Source organism: Artemia franciscana, chromosome 7, assembly GCF_032884065.1.
Source record: "Artemia franciscana chromosome 7, ASM3288406v1, whole genome shotgun sequence".
Lineage (NCBI taxonomy): Eukaryota > Metazoa > Arthropoda > Branchiopoda > Anostraca > Artemiidae > Artemia > Artemia franciscana.
Genome location: NC_088869.1, coordinates 14195059 through 14213898, shown reverse-complemented (window position 1 = coordinate 14213898; position 18840 = coordinate 14195059). Strand labels below are relative to the sequence as shown.

General features: G+C 36.4%; 1 protein-coding gene across 1 annotated transcript; it reads left to right on the top strand.

Moving 5' to 3' along the window:
* Nucleotides 1–13922: 13922 nt before the first annotated feature.
* On the top strand, nt 13923–14675 carry LOC136029609 (uncharacterized). The gene has a single exon (XM_065708112.1). It carries the CDS (start codon nt 13923–13925, stop codon nt 14673–14675), a length of 753 nt encoding a protein of 250 aa, XP_065564184.1.
* The last annotated feature ends 4165 nt before the right edge of the window (nt 14676–18840 follow it).

Below are 18840 nucleotides of genomic sequence, written 5' to 3'. Positions count from 1 at the left end.
ATAAGTAACATGAACAATATTTACTGAAAATCATACACTCTATTCCTAAGGGGAGAGGGGGTGTCGATATTTTGTTGTAAGATTTAAAGAGTTGTAAATCTAAGAATAGGTGGAATCCATTGCTTTGGAGCCACAGGTCTCAACGGTGGGGCATGACAATATTTTGGTGGATCAGGGGTAGAAGGTGAACCCATCGGCTGACTATACATTAGAGCCTTAAATTAAAAAAGAAAATTCATGTCAATGACGTCACATTCAAATGTGCTGAAAGATACATGCTTTTCATAGATACACCATAGCAGGCCTAAAGCAATGACGTTGTGCGTTGCATAAAAGATGTTATAGTCTGACAATATTTTTCATTAGTAGCCTATAAGATATACCTAAAGTACGACCCGAAAGAGTTACCAAGTTAATGACCCTTACGCTTTCTTCAGGTGAATACATGTGAATTTTTAAATAACAAAATTGAATTACACGAGGAGGCATCATGATTTTATAAATGCCGAGGTGGGGGTTGGCTCAAAATCGGCTATGAACTACTGCTATAGATGATCTCGAGTCACGACTTGACTCAAGTTCTTATAAAACTGGACGAGACTTACGATACGATACTTCTTAATAAACATAATTATAAGTCTTTACATTACACATCTACTGCACTGATGGAAAAACATATTTTTTTGTTGGCGTGCAGTAGTAAAAATTAACCATTTTCTAAACACACCAGAAAATAAAGTAATACACTAACAAAAAAAAATTGAGCTAACAAAAAAAGAAAAAACATACCAAAAAAAAAGATCGATCTCCTTCACTATATCCCCCCATAAAAAAAAAAATAATAAAAGTCCCGACAATCCTACTCCCTCAGTACCACCCAGCCACCCACTCCTCTTTACCACCCCAAACCAACCAGACCTCCTTACCACCTCCTATCTCCTCACAAATAAATACAAATTCAACCATTTTTTATTAAATAATCTTTTAACTTTCTCTTAAACTCTAGAAGATGCTCAGCCGCCCTGATGCTCACTGGTAGAGAATTCCAGACTGCAGTTCCAAGAAACTTTAATCGAAATCCTGATCTTGTGCTACTCTTAACTCAATCACCAATTTATCACTATTCCTCGTATCATATTCATGAATATCACTGTTAGCACGGTAATTGTCACGAAAAACACCTGGGACTAAATTATGCACGCACTGGAAAACCTTTTACTTGAAATTGAGATTTTGATTTCCTTTGATAATAGTAAATATTGTACAGTTATTATTGCTAATTCAGTAAATGAACGGGGCAGCTCCTACCTCTTCTGTCAATATTTTGTTTCTGATAGTGATTGGCAATCTTTGCATCAAGGCTACCCCTATATCATCATGCTGAGATAATACATGTTCCTAATTGGTTTACTTAGTCACTATTGGACTTCTACTAGGCATTGCTTTGCCTGCTACATTATTTAGAAGTTTAAGCATATTTTGTGTGCTCAACATTATATGCAAGTACTCCATCTATATATAACCCATTATTTAGATGTTTAAACATCTCTTATGTTTTAAATTATTTCAGCATTGCAGGATTGATGCTGCTGCAAGTAAAATAACAACAAAAAAGTATGTTCAGTTCAGTTCAGTTTATTAACATCAAAATAAATGGACAACAATAACTCTCTACCCCTACAAGGCTCCATGGCCCTTTACATAGGGGTTAAAACAAAAATAAATACCAAATAAAGAGTCTCTTCTTAAAAAAAAAAGAAATCCAATTAAATAACTTTGTGTTATTTTTACTTACCACTTCGTCCTCGAAATCCAAGTCCATACCATCTCCCAAAAACACAAAGTCACAACAATTAAAATTAAATAAATAAACGTGCTCAAGCCTAGCAACTAGGGATGTCGCCCTACCCTCAATATTCAAAATAATATTAAACAAATAACAATATTAATTCAAATCAATTCAAAAATAAATTTATTCTCAAATTTATTCCCCATTATATTTATCAACCAAAAATATTTTTAGTTGGGTTTTAAAGGCATCAAACGAATGAATGCTACGGACATTATCAGGGAGATTGTTCCATACTTTATGCTATTCGGGGACTAAAATCTGATCTGACAGTCTTAGTTTGAGGTAATAGTAGGTGGTCTTTATTGCGTAGATTATAAGAGCTCCTTGAATTAACTAAATTGGGAAAGAAAGAATTGAAACAGCGAGGCAGTTCACCATGAAGATACTTGAACATCATTGAAGAGCAAGAGACGACATAGAGTGCATAAGTATTCAAAAGCACTCTTCGATGACCTTTATTAAATTCGTTAACTGACTGGCGAGCCTTTTGATGGAATTACTTTAATCGGATGGAGCAGAGACTGTAAAGTAGACATCCAAATCGAGTTGCAGTAAGTTAAATACGGCTGAATGAGTGAAAAATACAGGGTCCGAAGAATAGATCCAGGAAAGATGTGTTTAAGTTTCCGAATAATCCCAAGATTACGTGATATTTTTGCCTGGACTATCTTGATGTGGTTTCTAAAAGAAAGATTCTCATCCAACAAAATTCCTAGGAAACGCACGTATCTTACGTTAGGTCGAGACAAAGGTCCTTTCGAGGTAGATATAGTTGATGAGGACGGGCATACCTTACCAGTTCTAGAAAATATGAGAAAGTGTGATTTAGCGATATTTAAGGCAAGTCGGTTAGTATCAAACCAGTGGTAAGACCGCTCCATAAGCATGTGAAGTTTAACCTCTAAAGCTTGTTCCGTGGCTTCAGCACATAGGATATTGCTGTTGTCAGCGAAGGCAACTAAATCCTCATGAGAGGATGGCAGAATATCAGAAGATGGCACCGTATTTTCCTTTTCGTGGCATAGAGTACAACACGCAGAAGGAATCGCGTTCTTTACTGCTCTAAATAAATCGTTGATGTATATTAAAAACAGAGTAGGGCCAAGAATCGATCCTTGTGGTACTCCATAGTCTACACCAATGGAGTTTAGTGAGTCAGGGTCCATGGAAATCGTTCTATGGTTTAAATAAGAAGGGAACCATGATAGGGCTGAACCTCGTATTTTATCAAGAATGTTTATCAAGTTTGATCTTATGAGTAAGACTATCAATAGCTTTCCGCACATCAAGGAAAATAGCGGCTGGTATTTTTCCAGAATCTAAAGTATAAATTGCAATGGCTCGGACAGAAGCATCTTTGCTACAATTTTGGATACTTTTTATTTATTTTTTTCTAAGTTCTTTAATATGTCTTGGTTAAACTGGTTTAGAAAATTTAAAACTTAACTCATCCCCTAATGTGTTGTTTCTTGACGTACATAAGCATGCGTGCGCCTTCAGAATCCCTCCACTAAAAATTTCGAATTGTCTGTCATTTACTCCTAAATTCTCTTTAAGTGTCTTGTAGTACTTACCTGAAATCGAACCTCTCGAACAAAAGATTCATGTGTGTATCAGCACAGTCTGAACTTCAAACATTTGTTATTTATTTTGGTGGCAATACCCCATGACCTGCAATCAGCCTAACTTATATGGCTCTTTATTGATGTTTAACGATGTTTTTGCGCTAAATATATCTCAATAATTATAATAGGGTAATTAATTATATTAAATTAATTGTTATTTTTTAATATTTAAACTAATTAATGTTAGTATGACGCAAAATAGCACATTTATATAAAAGCTCGTTCAATCAATGATAATCTAAATGTATGCTCCTCGCTTCCCTACTCTCTTTCACTCCTATCCCTACCCTCATTTGTATCTAATGCATCTAACAATCTAATTGTATGCTCCTCGCTCCCTTGATCTCCTTCTCTCTTTCACTCTTATCCCTACCCTCATTTGTATCTAATCTATCTAACAATCTAAATGTATGCTCCTCACTCCCTCGCTCTCCCTCTCTCTTTCACTGTTATCCCTACCCTCATTTTCTCCCTTTTTGGCATGATAACAAACGGATGATTTTCTGCTTATTAGGAAGATGACCTGTAATGTGATGCTTATTGACGCCTAGGAAAATATCTATTTACGTTTGATGACTCGAATTTGAATTTTTGCTGAATATATTTTTTCATTTATATGAATATTTGTTCTTTACTTGGCAACAATTTCTATTCTCTTCAGAACTTCAGTAAATTTAAAAATAAAGAAGGTCAAAATATATTTTTGGACAAAGCCATTACGCAAGAGAATTTTTTTATCATAAATTCGGAAGATTCATAAACATGCAACTTACATGAAGATATAACAAATTCTGGAAAAGTCCATGATCTGGGAACAGTACTACCTGGGAACATCCAGATTGAAGTTATTGATGAGCAATGAACCACCATTTCTTCGACGTATGTGCTGAATGATTTTCCTTTTTCGACCACTTCTTCGATGTATGTACTGAATGATTTTCCTTTTTGTACTCTAAAAACTACCCTCTGGAAACATAGAGTCATTGTTTCAAACTCCTTCGTTAGAACTCCCTGGATCCCCAATGACCTTGAGTCTCTCTAGACCGAATTATGTGCTTTATCTCAATTCAAGTAATAGATCATGTGTTATGGGGTGGTTACCAGGAAATGACGGATGGGATTGCCTCCTCGGAAAAAAGAAATCTAGTTTTAGGCAGCATATGGGCACCAAAACGCGAAAAAGGAGGGGTCAGGGATATTTTTATCTGTTTTAATGAAAATTTAAGATAAAAACATTTTCAAAATCGAAGAAAAAGGTTTTTTTTCAGTTCTTCAAAATAAAGATACAAAAAAATGTATTGTTAAAAATTCTAGGCGTGGATTGCCCCTCTTCCCTATTGGCGTCCCTGATGCAACAAAAGGAACATATAGAAAATGTGCCTTTCATTTTTGGAGCTTTTATTTATTTTCACTTTTTGAAGATATTGCAGGTGTAAAGTTACAATTAATGTTTGAAAAAACATATAATGATTTTTACCAATTCGAAAATAAAAACCTCTTCACACAATTCCATCTATCAAAACTTCAAATATCAAACAGTTCGTGGTAACGAACTGTAGTAAGGAGCGACCCGGCTCAATAGTAAACGAAACTCTAAAAAACGGAATTTCGATACTAAAAGATATATCAAAAGAATCGGATTTTTATGCTGATTTTAAATATATAAGTTTCATCAAATTTAGTCTTTGTCATCAAAAGTTACGAGCCTAAGAAAATTTGCCTTATTTTGGAAAATAGGGGGTAACACCCCCTAAAAGTCATAGGATCTTAACGAAAATTACACCATCGCATTCAGCGTATCAGAGAACCCTATAGAAAAAATTCCAAGGTCCAATCTACAAAAATGTGGAATTCCGTATTTTTTGCCAGAAGAAAATCACGGGTGCGTGTTAATTTGTTTTTTTTTTGTTTTTTTTTCCCAGGGGTCATCGTATCGACCAAGTGGTCCTAGAGTGTTGCAAGAGGGCTCATTCTAACGGAAATGAAAAGTTCTAGTGCCCTTTTTGAGTGACCAAAAAAATTGGAGGGCACCTAGGCCCCCTCCCACGCTCATTTTTTCCCAAAGTCAACAGATCAAAATTTTGAGATAGCCATTTTGTTCCGCATAGTCGAAAACCATAATAACTATGTCTTGGGGGATGACTTACCCCCCACAGTCCCTGGGGGAGGGGCTGCAAGTTACAAACTTTGACCAATGTTTACATACAGTAATGGTTACTGGGAAGTGTACCGACGTTATCAGGGGGATTTTTTTGGTTTGGGTGTGGGGTTCAGGGGAGGGGGATATATGGGAGGATCTTTCCGAGGAGGAGTATTTCATGGGGGGAGAGAAATTCAATGAAAAGGGCGCAGGACTTTCTAGCATTGCTATAAAAAAAAACAATGAAAATTTAAACATGAAAAAGTTTTTTCAATTGAAAGTAAGGAGAAGCATTAAAACTTAAAACGAATAGAGATTATTACGCATATGAAGGGTTCTAAAAGTACTTTAGCATAAAGAGCAAGGTATTTAGGAGGAGATAAATACTTCGCTCTTTATGCTAAAAAATTGTTAAATAATTTAAACTATTTATTCTACGGCCTTCCTGATTCAGGGGTTAAGGGCTTAAGTTAATTCTTAAGTTACGTTTTTTTTTACTAATAAAAACGTTCGTTAAAAATTAAAAGATCTAGTTGCCTTTTTGAGTAACCGAAAAATTGGAGGGCAACTAGACCTCCTTCCCCACCCCTTATTTCTCAAAATCGTCTGATCAAAACTAAGAGAAAGCCATTTAGCCAAAAAAAGAATTAATATGCAAATTTCATTTTAGTAATTTATGTACGGAGAGCCAAAATCAGACATGCATTAATTCAAAAACTTTCAGAAATTAAATAAAAAAAAAAGCTTTTTTAAATGAAAGTAAGGAGCGACATTAAAACTTAAAACGAACAGAAATTACTCCGTATATGAAAGGGGCTTTTCCTCCTCGACACCCCGATCCTTGCGCTAAAGTTTGATTCTTTCTCGCAACTCTACTTTTTAAAACAATAAAAAACTTTAGCGTAAGGAGCGGGGTGTCGAGGAGGAAAAGCCCTTTTCATATACGGAGTAATTTCTGTTCGTTTTAAGTTTTAATGTCGCTCCTTACTTTCAGTTAAAAAAACTTGTTTTTTTTTATTTAATCACCTGAAAACGCTGACAGTTTATCTGTAGCTGTAGCCTACCTGTGGCTTTAGAGACAAATTTAGAGAGCCATGTTTGATTTAAATAATGTTCAAGTGCTGCTAATGGGCTTTATATCCTCGCTGCTTGTGGACGTTTTCGAAATCTTTTTGCGCTTTTTCTGCTGAACAGTAATTACGAGACAAATTTAGAGAGCCATGTTTGATTTAAATAATGTTCAAGTGTTGACATTTTCGAAATCTTTTTGCCCTTTATCTGCTGAACAGTAATTACGAGACAAATTTAGAGAGCCATGTTTGATTTAAATAATGTTCAAGTGCTGCTAATGGGCTTTATATCCTCGCTGCTTGTGGACGTTTTCGAAATCTTTTTGCCCTTTATCTGCTGAACAGTAATTACGAGACAAATTTAGATAGCCATGTTTGATTTAAATAAGGTTCTAGTGCTGCTAATGGGCTTTATATCCTCGCTGCTTGTGGAGGTTTCCGAAATCTTTTTGCGCTTTTTCTGTTGAACAGTAATTACGAGACAATTTTAGAGAGCCATGTTTGATTTAAATAATGTTCAAGTGCTCAAAAATACACGTGATTTACGAATCAACTTACGTAACGAACTTCTGTTATCGTATTTTTTTATTACGTATGTGAGGGGATTCACCCCCTCGTCAATACCTTGCTCTTTACAATAAAACTTGAATTTTGTCCAATTCCAATTCCAACCCCTGAATCACAAAGGCCGTACAATAAATAGTTGAAATTACTAAAAATACTTTAACGTAAAGAGTGAGGTATTACGAAGAGATGAACCCCTCAAATGCGTAAAAATTTCTGTTCGTTTTAAGTTTTAATGCTGCTCCTTACTTTCATTTGAAAAAAACTTTCCATATTTATTTTTTCATTTTTTTTTTAAACAATGCGAGAAAGTCGTGCAAATTCTCTTCCCCATGACAAAGTCCTCCATGGAAAGATCCTCCCACGTAGCCCCCCTAAATCCCTCCCCAAACCAAAAAAATCCCCCTGAAAACGTCTGTACACTTCCCAATAGCCATTACTACATGTAAACAACGGTCAAAGTTTGTAACTTTCAGCCCCTCCCACGGGGACTGTGGGGGAGTAAGTCGTCCACAAATACATAGTAATTAGGCTTTTCTACTATGGTGAACAAAATGGCTATCTCAGAATTTCGATTCGGTGACTTTGGGGAAAAAATAAGCGTTGGAGGGGGCCTAGGTGCCGTCCAATTTTTTTGGTCACTTAAAAAGGCCAATAGAACTTTTAATTTCCGTTAGAATGAGCCCTTTCATGACATTCTAGGACCACTTGATCGATACGATCACCCCTGGGAAAAAAAAAACAACAACAAAAAAAAACCAAATAAACACGAATCCGTGATCTGTCTTCTGGCAAAAAATTCTAAATTCCACATTTTTGTAGATAGGAGCTTGAAACTTCAACAATACGGTTCTCTGATACGCTAATATGATGCGTGATTTTCGTTAAGATTGCATTACTTTTAGGGCATAATTTCCCCTATTTTCTGAAATAAGGCAAATTTTTTCAGGCTCGTAAGTTTTGATTGGTTAGATTAAACTTGATGAAACTTATATATTTAAAATCAGCATTAAAATGTAAATCTTTTTATGTAAACATTGGTATCAAAATTCCGTTTTTTAGAGTTTCTATTGGTATAGAGCCGGATCGCTCCTTACTACAGTTACCACGTTACAATTACAGTGTTACCAAGAACTAAAATCAATAATATCAAAAACAAATGTAAAACCATGTTTTATAGAAAACAATGCATTATAAGAAAAGCTAAAACAGACACAATGAGAAATTTTGTAGTGATTCGCAAAAATCAAGGCAATTCAGGGATCCCCTTATTTAGGCTTCCTCTAGAATAGAAGGATTTATGTCCTTTTAGATTTTATTGTCACTTCAACTTCCGTTTGAAAAAAATCACAATTTTTTTTATAAAATTGTTTCTTTTCATCAATAAACAGTTCACAATTAGGAATCCTCTTACTAACCTTTACTTTCCCTCAAATGACTTAACTTTGACATTCATGTTTGACATAAATGTGGATTTACGGAAGAGTCTTGAGCCCCTTGCCTATGAAGCCATAATACAAATCCTATTAACAAGCTTATTTTTCCCACTGTCGAAAAACACAGCTTATACGTATATCATGCAATAATGTTCGGCCATTTCCCTGACACCCTCAACAGAAACAGAATACATCACCCCCATGTAACCACATGATTTCACCCTCTCCTGACTTCAAAAAGGGTTTGGCCAGGGTGTCACGTTTATACAATAATAATGTATCCCTGTATGTGTTCATTACTAGAATAACGAGAGCTTAGAACCCCCCTGCAAACAAGCCCCCCGCTGATGTTTCAATTGTACTACCAGCTGTCTGTTGGCGTCAAAAGAGATAATTGAAAATGTGTTTTGTTGGAGATTGTGTATACATTATGGGAAGGCACGAACGGGGGTTAAATTCTGTTTTTCACAGGCCGGAAACAAAATGATTATTTTCCATAAAAAAGAATTCATCTTTGCATTGTGCCCCCCGAATATATTATTATTTGTCAAGGGTCATTATAGATCATGTTATTAATCATCTTTCCACTAATAGGCTTTGATCGTAATTTTTATTATTTGTATAACAAGTGTACATTTATTTTTATGGGAAATTAAATAAAAAAACAAGTTTTTTTAACTGAAAGTAAGGAGTGACATTAAAACTTAAAACGAACAGAAATTACTTCGTATATGAAAGGGGCTGCTTTCTCATCAACCCCCCGCTCTTTACGCTAAAGTTTTTTACTGTTTTAAAGAGCAGAGTTGAGAGAAAGAGTCAAACTTCCAGTTAAAAACACTTGTTTTTTTTATCTAATTTCTGAACGTTTTTGAATCAATGCATGTTTTGATTTTGGCGCTCTGCAGATCAATAAATAAAACGAAATTTGCATATTTATTTTTTGGTTAAATGGCTTTCTCGTAGTTTTGATCGAATGATTATGAGAAAAAAAGAAGCGGGGGAGGAAGCCTAGTTGCCCTCCAATTTTTTGGTTACTTAAAAGGCAACTAGAACTTTTAATTTTTACGAATGTAAAAAAACAACAACAAACATATCCGTGATTTGTTTGTTTGTTTCACGGAAACACGCATTGCGATCTGCCTTCTGGCAAAAAATACAGAATTCTACATTTTTGTAGATCGGAGCTTGAAACTTCTACTGTAGGGTTCTTTGATACGCTGAATATGATGGTATGATTTTCGTTAAGATTCTATGACTTTTAGGGGATGTTTCCCCCTATCTTCTAAAATAAGGCAAATTTTCTCAGGCTCGTAACTTTTGATGGGTACGACTAAACTTGATGAAACTTATATATTTAAAATTAGCATTAAAATGCAATTCTTTTGATGTAGCTATTGGTATCAAAATCCATTTTTTAGAGTTTTGGTTACTACTGAGCTGGGTCGCTCCTTATATACAGTTCGTTACCACGAACTGTTTGAAAACATGTAGTCGTCAACATAAGCAAAGGGCCTAACTAGCACCTTTTTTTGGTTTTACGTTGGATGCAATTTTTACGGAGGAGTTTTCCGTGAGGGGATTCCCGTGAGGATTTATCAGATATTTCAAAAGAAAACATCCTCCTAGTTTTAAAACTAAGTTAGTAAACACCTCTTTTTATAGGAACAAATTAGAAAAATGAGGTATTTTTAACTTACGAAGAAGTGATCGGATCTTAATGAAATTTGAAGTTTGGCAGGATATCGTGTCTCAGAGCTCTTATTTTATATTCCGCTTGGATCTGGTGACATTGGGGGAATTGAGGGGGGGACCTAAAATCTTGGAAAACGCTTAGGTTGGAGGGTTTGGGATGAAACTTGGTGGGAAAAATAAGCACAAGTCCTAGATACGTCATTGACATAACCGGGACGGATCCGCTCTCTTTGGGGAAGTGGGGGGAGGGTTAATTCTAAAAAATTAGAAAAAATGAGGTATTTTTAACTTGCGAAAGAGTGATCGTATCTTAATGAAAATTTGATGTTTGGAAGGATATCATGTCTCAGAGCTCTTATATTGAATTTCAATCTTATCCGGTGAAGGGGATGTTGGGGGAGGCGGAACCTAAACTCTTGGAAAATGCTTAGAGTGGAGGGATTGGGATAAAACTTGGTGGGAAAAATAAGCACAAGTCCTAGATACGGGATTGACATAACTAGAACGGATCTGCTCTCTTTGGGGGAGTTGGGGGGGGGTTAATTCTAAAAAATAAGACAAAATTAGGCATTTTTAACTTGCGAAAGAGTGATCGTATCTTAATGACAATTTCATATTTAGAAGGACCTCGAAACTCAAATCTCTTATTTTTTATCCCTACCGGACCCAGTGTAATTTAGACGGGGGGACCGAAAATCTTGGAAAATGCTTAAAGCGGAGAGATCAGGATGAGACTTGGTGGAAAGAATAAGCACAGGTACAAGATAGGTGACTGACATTACCGGACTGGATCCACTCTCTTTGGTGGATTTGGAGGGGGGGAGTAATTCAGAAAAATTAGAAAAAAATGAGGTGATTGTAACTTACGAACTGGTGATTAGACCTTAATGAAATTTGACATCTAGAAGGATCTTGTGCTTTAAAACTCTCATTTTAAATCCCGACCAGATCTGGCGACAATGAAGGGAGTTGAAGGGGGAAGCCGGAATTCTTGGAAAACGTGAAATCGAGGTATCTTACGAATGGGTGATCGGACCTTAATGAAACTTGATGTATAGAAGAATGTTATGTCTCAGATGCTCCACTTTCAATTGGAATCGGATCCGGGGACATAGAGGGTTGGAGGGGGGAAACAGAATTCTTTAAAACAGGAAATATTGAAAAACGCTTAGAGTGGAGATATCAGGATGAAACTTGATGGGAAGAAACTTGATGGGAAGTACAAGTTATAGATTCGAGATTGACATAATTGGTAAGGATCCGTTCTCTTTGGGGGAGCTGGGGGTTGTTAATTTGGAAAAGTTAGAAAAATTGACGTATTTTTAACTTAAGAACGGGTGACCGGATCTTAATGAAACTTGATATTTAGAAGTAACTCATGTCTAAGAGCTCTTGTTTCAAATCTCGATCAGATCTGTTGACATTAGGGGGAGCTGGAGGGGGAAGCCAGAAATTTTGAAAAATGCTTATAAATGTCGTAGACACGTGACTGACGTAACCGGACCGGATCCGCTCTTTTTGGGGGAGTTAGATGGTGGGTTCAGTGCTTTGGCGAGTTTGGTGCTTCTGGACGTGCTAGGACGATGAAAATTGGTAGGCGTGTCAGGGAGCTGTACAAATTGACTTGATAAAGTCGTTTTCCCCGATTCGAACATCTGCGGGGGCTGAAGGGAGAGGAAAAATTAGAAAAATTTAGGTATTTTTAACTTACGAGTGGGTGATCAGATCTTAATGAACTTTAATATTTAGAAGTACTTCGTGACTCATAGCTCTTATTTTAAATCCCGACCGGCATTAAGACTTTGATTTTCCTTTTAAAGCAATCTATTGATTCCTAGATTTTGCTAGAGGTCATACCATATGAGCTATTGGCTCTTCCGACCTCGTCACAAGTGCCATAAATTTTCAAAAAGACTAATCTATGTTATTCCAAAAGGTGTTATGGTGCATAGCTAGAATTTTACAGGAGGGGGCTAAAAAACTAGAAACGGTTTTCTCGCAACTCCAGAGCCAGATTTGCGTTCTTCTTTTTCAAGTAAAAGCAAAGCGGTTCTTCAAATAAGTAAAGTCCCATTTAAAACCTCAAATCGCCTTATACACCAAGAACAAAAAGAATTTAGTACAATTTCTCTGGTTCTCTCGAACCTTCGGTTGTAATAGTTATTCTTCTTCCGAAAACTCAGTAAAGCCCCACAGTTTTCGTTTTCGTTGTCTTTGGAAAAAAAATTATAACGCGAAGTCTTATTTCAGGAGCTGCAGAAAATTTTGAGTCATTTGTGTTGCGTTTGCGGTTTTACAGGAACGTAAAGAAATGTTGGAGTACAACTAAGATGAATGACAAATTGTATTGTTTAGTTTATGTGTTTTCAGCCAAAATGTCTACTCTGTACGGCGGTAAAACAAAAACGGCGATAAAACCTGTCTTCACTATGAGCCACCCCAGCCGTCTCGGCCGAAAAACGCCATAACGAAGACAGGGCTTAAAATATTTGTGCCAGCAGACCACAGATACGATGTATGTCGCTGCCGACACGGCTTAATTGCCCTCGCTCCCTCTTTTCCTTCAGTAGCATATCAGATCTTCTACAAAATTTTGTCTACCATTTCCCACAGACTGGGGCTTAATCATTTTAAGCCAAATTGGGCAAAGGTGGTATTCCTCTATCTCATGGTGGAGGAGTGGCTTTTTTTTGTAAGTGTACCCTCCCAAATCGGATTCTTTCAGCTCCTGAAATAGAGAACAATTCAAAAACTGAAGTTTTATGGCTCTGGACCAGACCCAAAAACCTCCCAAAAGACGTATCTTGCATGATTTTTTGTATTATTTATTACCCTCCTCGTAGTGGATTTAAGAAGGAGCTGACGGCATACCTGCAATTTTATACTGACAGAATTTGCCGCAAGTACCCCTTTGCTGCAATTACATTATGTGGTGATTTTAATGAGCTAGACCAAAAGTGGCTTAGCGCTGCTCTTAGTCTTGATCAGGTTGTCAGGTCGCCTACACAGAGTGATAAAACCCTAGACTTGATTTTTACCAAAATTGAAGATTACTATTTTGCCCCAAAAATTGCCCTTCCATTTGGGACAAGTGATCATCTATGAATCTTTTGGACAACTTTATCATTCTTTCCCCCTAAACCATTGATCAGTTATTCAAATAGGCCCATTACTGACGAGAAGATTTCCCATTTCAAAGTAAAACTTAGCTCCAAATCCTGGGCCAATATCCTATGTCTTACTAATGGTGATGAAATGACTTCTAAGTTTTCAGCAGAACTTTTCCAGTTATACTGTGACACGTTTCCAGTGAAAAAAGTCAATCGCAAATCCACTTGTAAACCATGGATAGATAAAAAAATTTTGTGCCTAATAAATGAATGCGATAAACTCTTTAAGGAAGGATTTTTCCAATAATCTCGAAAACTTCGAAACATTGTTATTAGTGAAATCTGTAAAGCAAGAAAAGAGCACAGTGCTCACGTGCTCAATAAGTTACTGTATTCTAACCCTAAAAATTTCCACAAATGTATCCAAGATCTCATGGGAAAGGTCTCTTCTAAGTTTCTCTTGCTGGATAGTAATGGCGACCCTGTGACTGCGGACATCATAAATGATTATTTTGCTTCAACTTGTAAAGCTCACCCGCCACTCCAAAATACACCGGCGAACAGTGCAGTGAGTGAAATTCCTGTGATTGAAATACATCAGACTCGGCTTAAACTCGAAAATCTTGATACAAATAAGTCAGTATACCCAGGTGATATCCCTACCAAATTGAGTGTGAAATGTGCCCCTTATTTAAGTGTACCTCGAACTGCAATTTTTAACCAATGTTTTGTAGATGGTATTTTTCCAGTGTGTTTTAAGCGAGCTATTATGTCACCTACACCGAAAAACAAGACCCCAAAAGTTCCCTCCGACTTAAGACCAATATCAAAAACCTCTATTTTCTCTAAAATTTTTGAAAGTTTTATTTACTATTTCCTCTTTGACGATATTCAAGATAAAATTAATCCAAGTCAGTTTGGCTTAAGGCCGAATCATAGCACCACCCATTGTTTATGTTCTATACTTGACACTGTTTTCAAACATCTTGAGTTAAGTATTTCCTACGTTGAGGCTGTTTTTGCTGATATTAGCAAAGCCTTTGACAACTTGGATCATCAGACAGTTACTGATAATGCAAGGGCTTTAGGTGTCAGAGATTTTGTTTTATGTATGGTAGCTAGTTTTTTGTCTGATCGTGACCAATTTGTAGTCCTCCCTAACGGAGATTCATCAGGTTTTACCTAGATTTCCTGTAGAGCACCCCAAGGGATTAAATTGGGTCCTTTAGTGTTTTTAATTGTTTTTAACAATGTTTTACCAAACTTTGACAACACTTTTAAATTTGCAGATTAATTGACATTACTTAACCTTTGTCAAACCCCTAACACTTTGGGCGTTAAACTTGAATCACTCATTAATAACTTAAAGAACGACCTTGACAATGTTAAACTCAATCTAAGCATTCTGAAAAGCAATTTAATGCTATTCTCCTTTTTAAAAAATGTACCCCCAAACAATAATTACCTTTGCATTCCAAATTTAAACATGGTTAAGCTGCTTGGATTGCATTTGGACAATGACCTTAAATGGAAATCTCACTCTTTTCACTTATTTAAAACAGGCGGTTTCCTCCTTAAATATTTCTCCCTTCTCAAACGGTTCCCAAATCAATCAAGAACCTTAAAATAATGTATTTTTCTTATTTAAGACCTTGTCTTGAATACGCTTGTCCTGTCTGACACCCTGGGTTAACCACATCCCAATGTTCCAAAATTGAAAGCATTCAAAAAAGACCTATAAAATCTATACTGGGGACGTCCTATACTACTTACGATGAAGGTTTGGCTAGACTTGAACTCACTACATTGGAATCACAACGTCACTTCCTTACCATGAACTTTGGGCACAAGTACCTTAGTTCTGACTATCATAGACGTTTTCTTCCCCCCTTCAAAGAAAACCCCCTAATCCTTCCTAATGCAAGACTTAGTGCTTGTAGAGCTCCAAATACCCAACTTGACTTGTGTCCCCAATTGTTGACCATGAGGTACAAAAACTCTTTCGTTCCCTATTTTGTTTCACATTTTAATAATTGATATAACTTTGTAACTATGTTTATCCCTTAGCATTTATTTTATCATTGTATTTTTTCTGACGTGCTTATGCTTTAATGCAGAATTAAACTTTAATGCAGAATTCCTGTACAAGAAATCTGTTCAAATCTTCAGCTTTCATTTTTGAAAAAAAAAAAAATCAATTTCTAGTGGTTAACCATTTTGGAGAAAAAACTTCGGCTACATCAATCTGATTTCCGTTATTTGGTTTTCTGATTGGTCAGCAAATAGGTCAGGTTCAGATACATTCTCTATTTTCTCATCCTTGTCGTCAGCCTTGCAGTACCGCCTCGAAAAGTTGTTAAGTAATATTGGCGAAATCTGACACCAATCCACCGACGCAGCGCTACGAGTAACCATCTGCTTTACATGCATGAGGAAATCCACAGTTTTTATTTCCAACCGATTTTGCAAGTTAGTTTTAATGTTTGTTAGTTGAGAAGATTATCTTTCGGCACCAGCACTTGAGTGAGGTAACGCGCATAAGTTCAACATAAAGGTTTATAGTTCAAAGGATTTGGGAGTGCCGTCAGGATTCTTCCCATCTAACAACGAGCTTCCATAACTAAGATGACGAGGAAACTAGCTCTTCACCACTAGACTTCAGGCTCATTTCTTCTTTGGAATCTGGCAGGCTCAGGCACTGGTTTTCTAGAGTGTCTCTAGCAGACTATATCTCGCTCTGACTTTTCCCCAGGAGTTTGCTAAATCTGATGGTTCTAATGGACTAATCATTTCAACAGTTCCATTCATGGCAACTTTCGGGTCTAAATGCTCGAGACCTTGTAACGTCTTGTCTTTATGATTAACCCGCTTTCTCATCTGCTTCACCAGTTCGACGTAGAATCCCAAGCAAGTCAGCCTAACTGTTCAACAGCTTTCCCTGATGCTCCTTCTTCATTCACATAAGCTTCTGTGTTGGGACCACACAACACATCTTTCACATCTTTGTAGCTTCGGGGATCAAGAGGCAACTCAAAAGCGTCACTTCTGTTCAGGATTTCTAGTTTCATGAAGCATCTCATGATCACTTTCAATGTTGATCTGAAGCTTGTTATCAAAGTGTGGATCATTGTGTCCCCAGACTGGAACTGTACGTTCAATGTATTTACCTTACCAAGCACAGAAGCCAGAAAGTACAGATATGCCTTAGTTGTAGGCTCTTTCATGTAGGCTTGAATCTTGGATGCCTTATCTTTTGAAGCCTTGTCTGCAGAGGGTTCCTTTGACTGTTTCACAAAAAAGGTAACCAGGGATGACCACACTGCATGTGATTGGGTAGGTACAATTTTGCCAATTTGCTTATGAAATGGCTTGGGAGCTTGGTTGGTTTCGATACCAGTCTTCTGTTTCTGCTTTAAACAGTCCACCAGGTTACAGAATGTAAAGCAAAACATTTTTCACTGTTGTTCTTGCATCCTTTCATCACTTTGGGCAAAAAGCACATTTTCTTAGTTAGCACTTGGCACACTAGATGTGATGTTCAGTCAATGACAACATTTTACAGTTACCAGAGAATGTTCTTGTGGGTTAGACTGTGCCCATATGGAACAGGTCCACCCTCTCAAATGCATGTGAAACTAAACTGCATATTTACCAAAAGCTTAATGTCTTAATTCAGGAAATCAACTGAGGTTCACCCCCGTCCAAGAAATGATTAAGCAGCAGCAAATCAGATCAGGATCAGATAGTTTGCTACTAACTACTATCCAGGCCGAACTTCTGCATACTCCTGTAAACTACAAGTCATAAAACACCCTAAGCTTTTACTTACCAGCAGCAATATGCTTGCTTCAGTTTTTTATCAAAAAAACTTTTTCTAAACTCTCTTGAACAAGTCACATGATTCACAACGTTTGAATTTTTGCGCTTTTGAAAAGAAAAGCAGTGCGGATACGATAAAAAAAATCCCTAAGACGGAAACGAACCTGAAAAGCACAAATTAAAAGCAGTTGCAGTTAAGAAAAAACTGAAAATAAGTACATATGGTACTGATTTTGAAAAAAATGCCAAAGAGTGTCCTTTTTTCAAAAAGTGGCATTTTTTCACCCAATAGTGGCACGGTGTCACCCAGAGTGAAAAAGTGTCAAAAAAGCACTAAAAGTGTCCCTTTGGCAACCCAGCTACTGAATCAAAATGTTTTCTCAAAGTGCATGAAGAGTATGTGCGTTGTCTCCATTCATTGTATTGTTCCAGCATCGAGAGTAGTTAAAGAATAGGTCAGCACAGGATCGTTATGGCAGGATTCTATGTTGTTCTCCACGCAAGTGAAGATCAAGGACAGTTTGGAGTCTTCCTATCATTATAGTCAACAATAACTTTGCCGGGATCGATAGAAGATTAATACCTTCGTAGTTGCTTCATTCTTTTGTCTCACCTTACTCGAATATTTTGACTATAGTTCCTGTTCCCCAAGTATTGACTTCCTTGATTACCTAAGCTCGTTCACGTTCAAACTAATTTTTATGTTACTAATGTTCAGACATTTTCCAGGTTAAGTCACTAATATGTTGCAGCAAGCACGAACACGCTTTCGATGGGCAGCATATCGGGTTGGAGGGTATTGCTCATGCAAAACGCAAAAAAGTCCGTGAATTACACAGAAAATGATGTAATCATAAGAAAAATCTCAAAAGCTTTGGTATTTTGTAGTGCATGTTTTTTTTTTATTTAATCTAGCTTCCTAACGCAGGACTTACTGAAAGTCATTTTATATTTATGCTTTTTACCATTTTTTTTTTTTTTTAGAATTTTGGTGAAAAATAAAATTTCAGATAGGAAAAATCCTTTTAATAGACAATGATAAATTTCACAAAAAATACTAGTTATTTCGGTCGCAAATGTAGTGAATGTCTCCAGTAGTAATACTCAGTAGTGTATTATTTACTGGTGACGGTCACTGAATATGTGACTGAAACATGTAGTATTTTTTTGCGAAATTTATTGCTGTCTATTAAGAGATTTATCCCTATTTGAACTTTTATTTATCGTCATGGAAGGACAGTTTGGAGATTTTCATGTGCTATTTGGTGTTATTTAATTGTATTATACAGAAATTTCAGATAAAAGTACCCCTTGTGTCTTAGCTCAAATTGGAAATATTTAACATCTGGGTTTGGAATGATTCATTCGTTATTTTTCTTTCCTGAAATAATATATGAAATGCAGTCATTGAAAGTACTTTTTTTATTACTTTGTATATTTTACTATTCATTTTGTATTCTAAATCTATTTCTAAGGTACTTTTATTCCAAATAAGCATCTATCGCTTAACTTTGCATGCAATTAAATAAAAA

Coding starts and splice junctions, on each gene's coding strand:
- LOC136029609 (XM_065708112.1), top strand. CDS start 13,923: ATGGGAAAGGTCTCTTCTAAGTTTCTCTTGCTGGATAGTAATGGCGAC.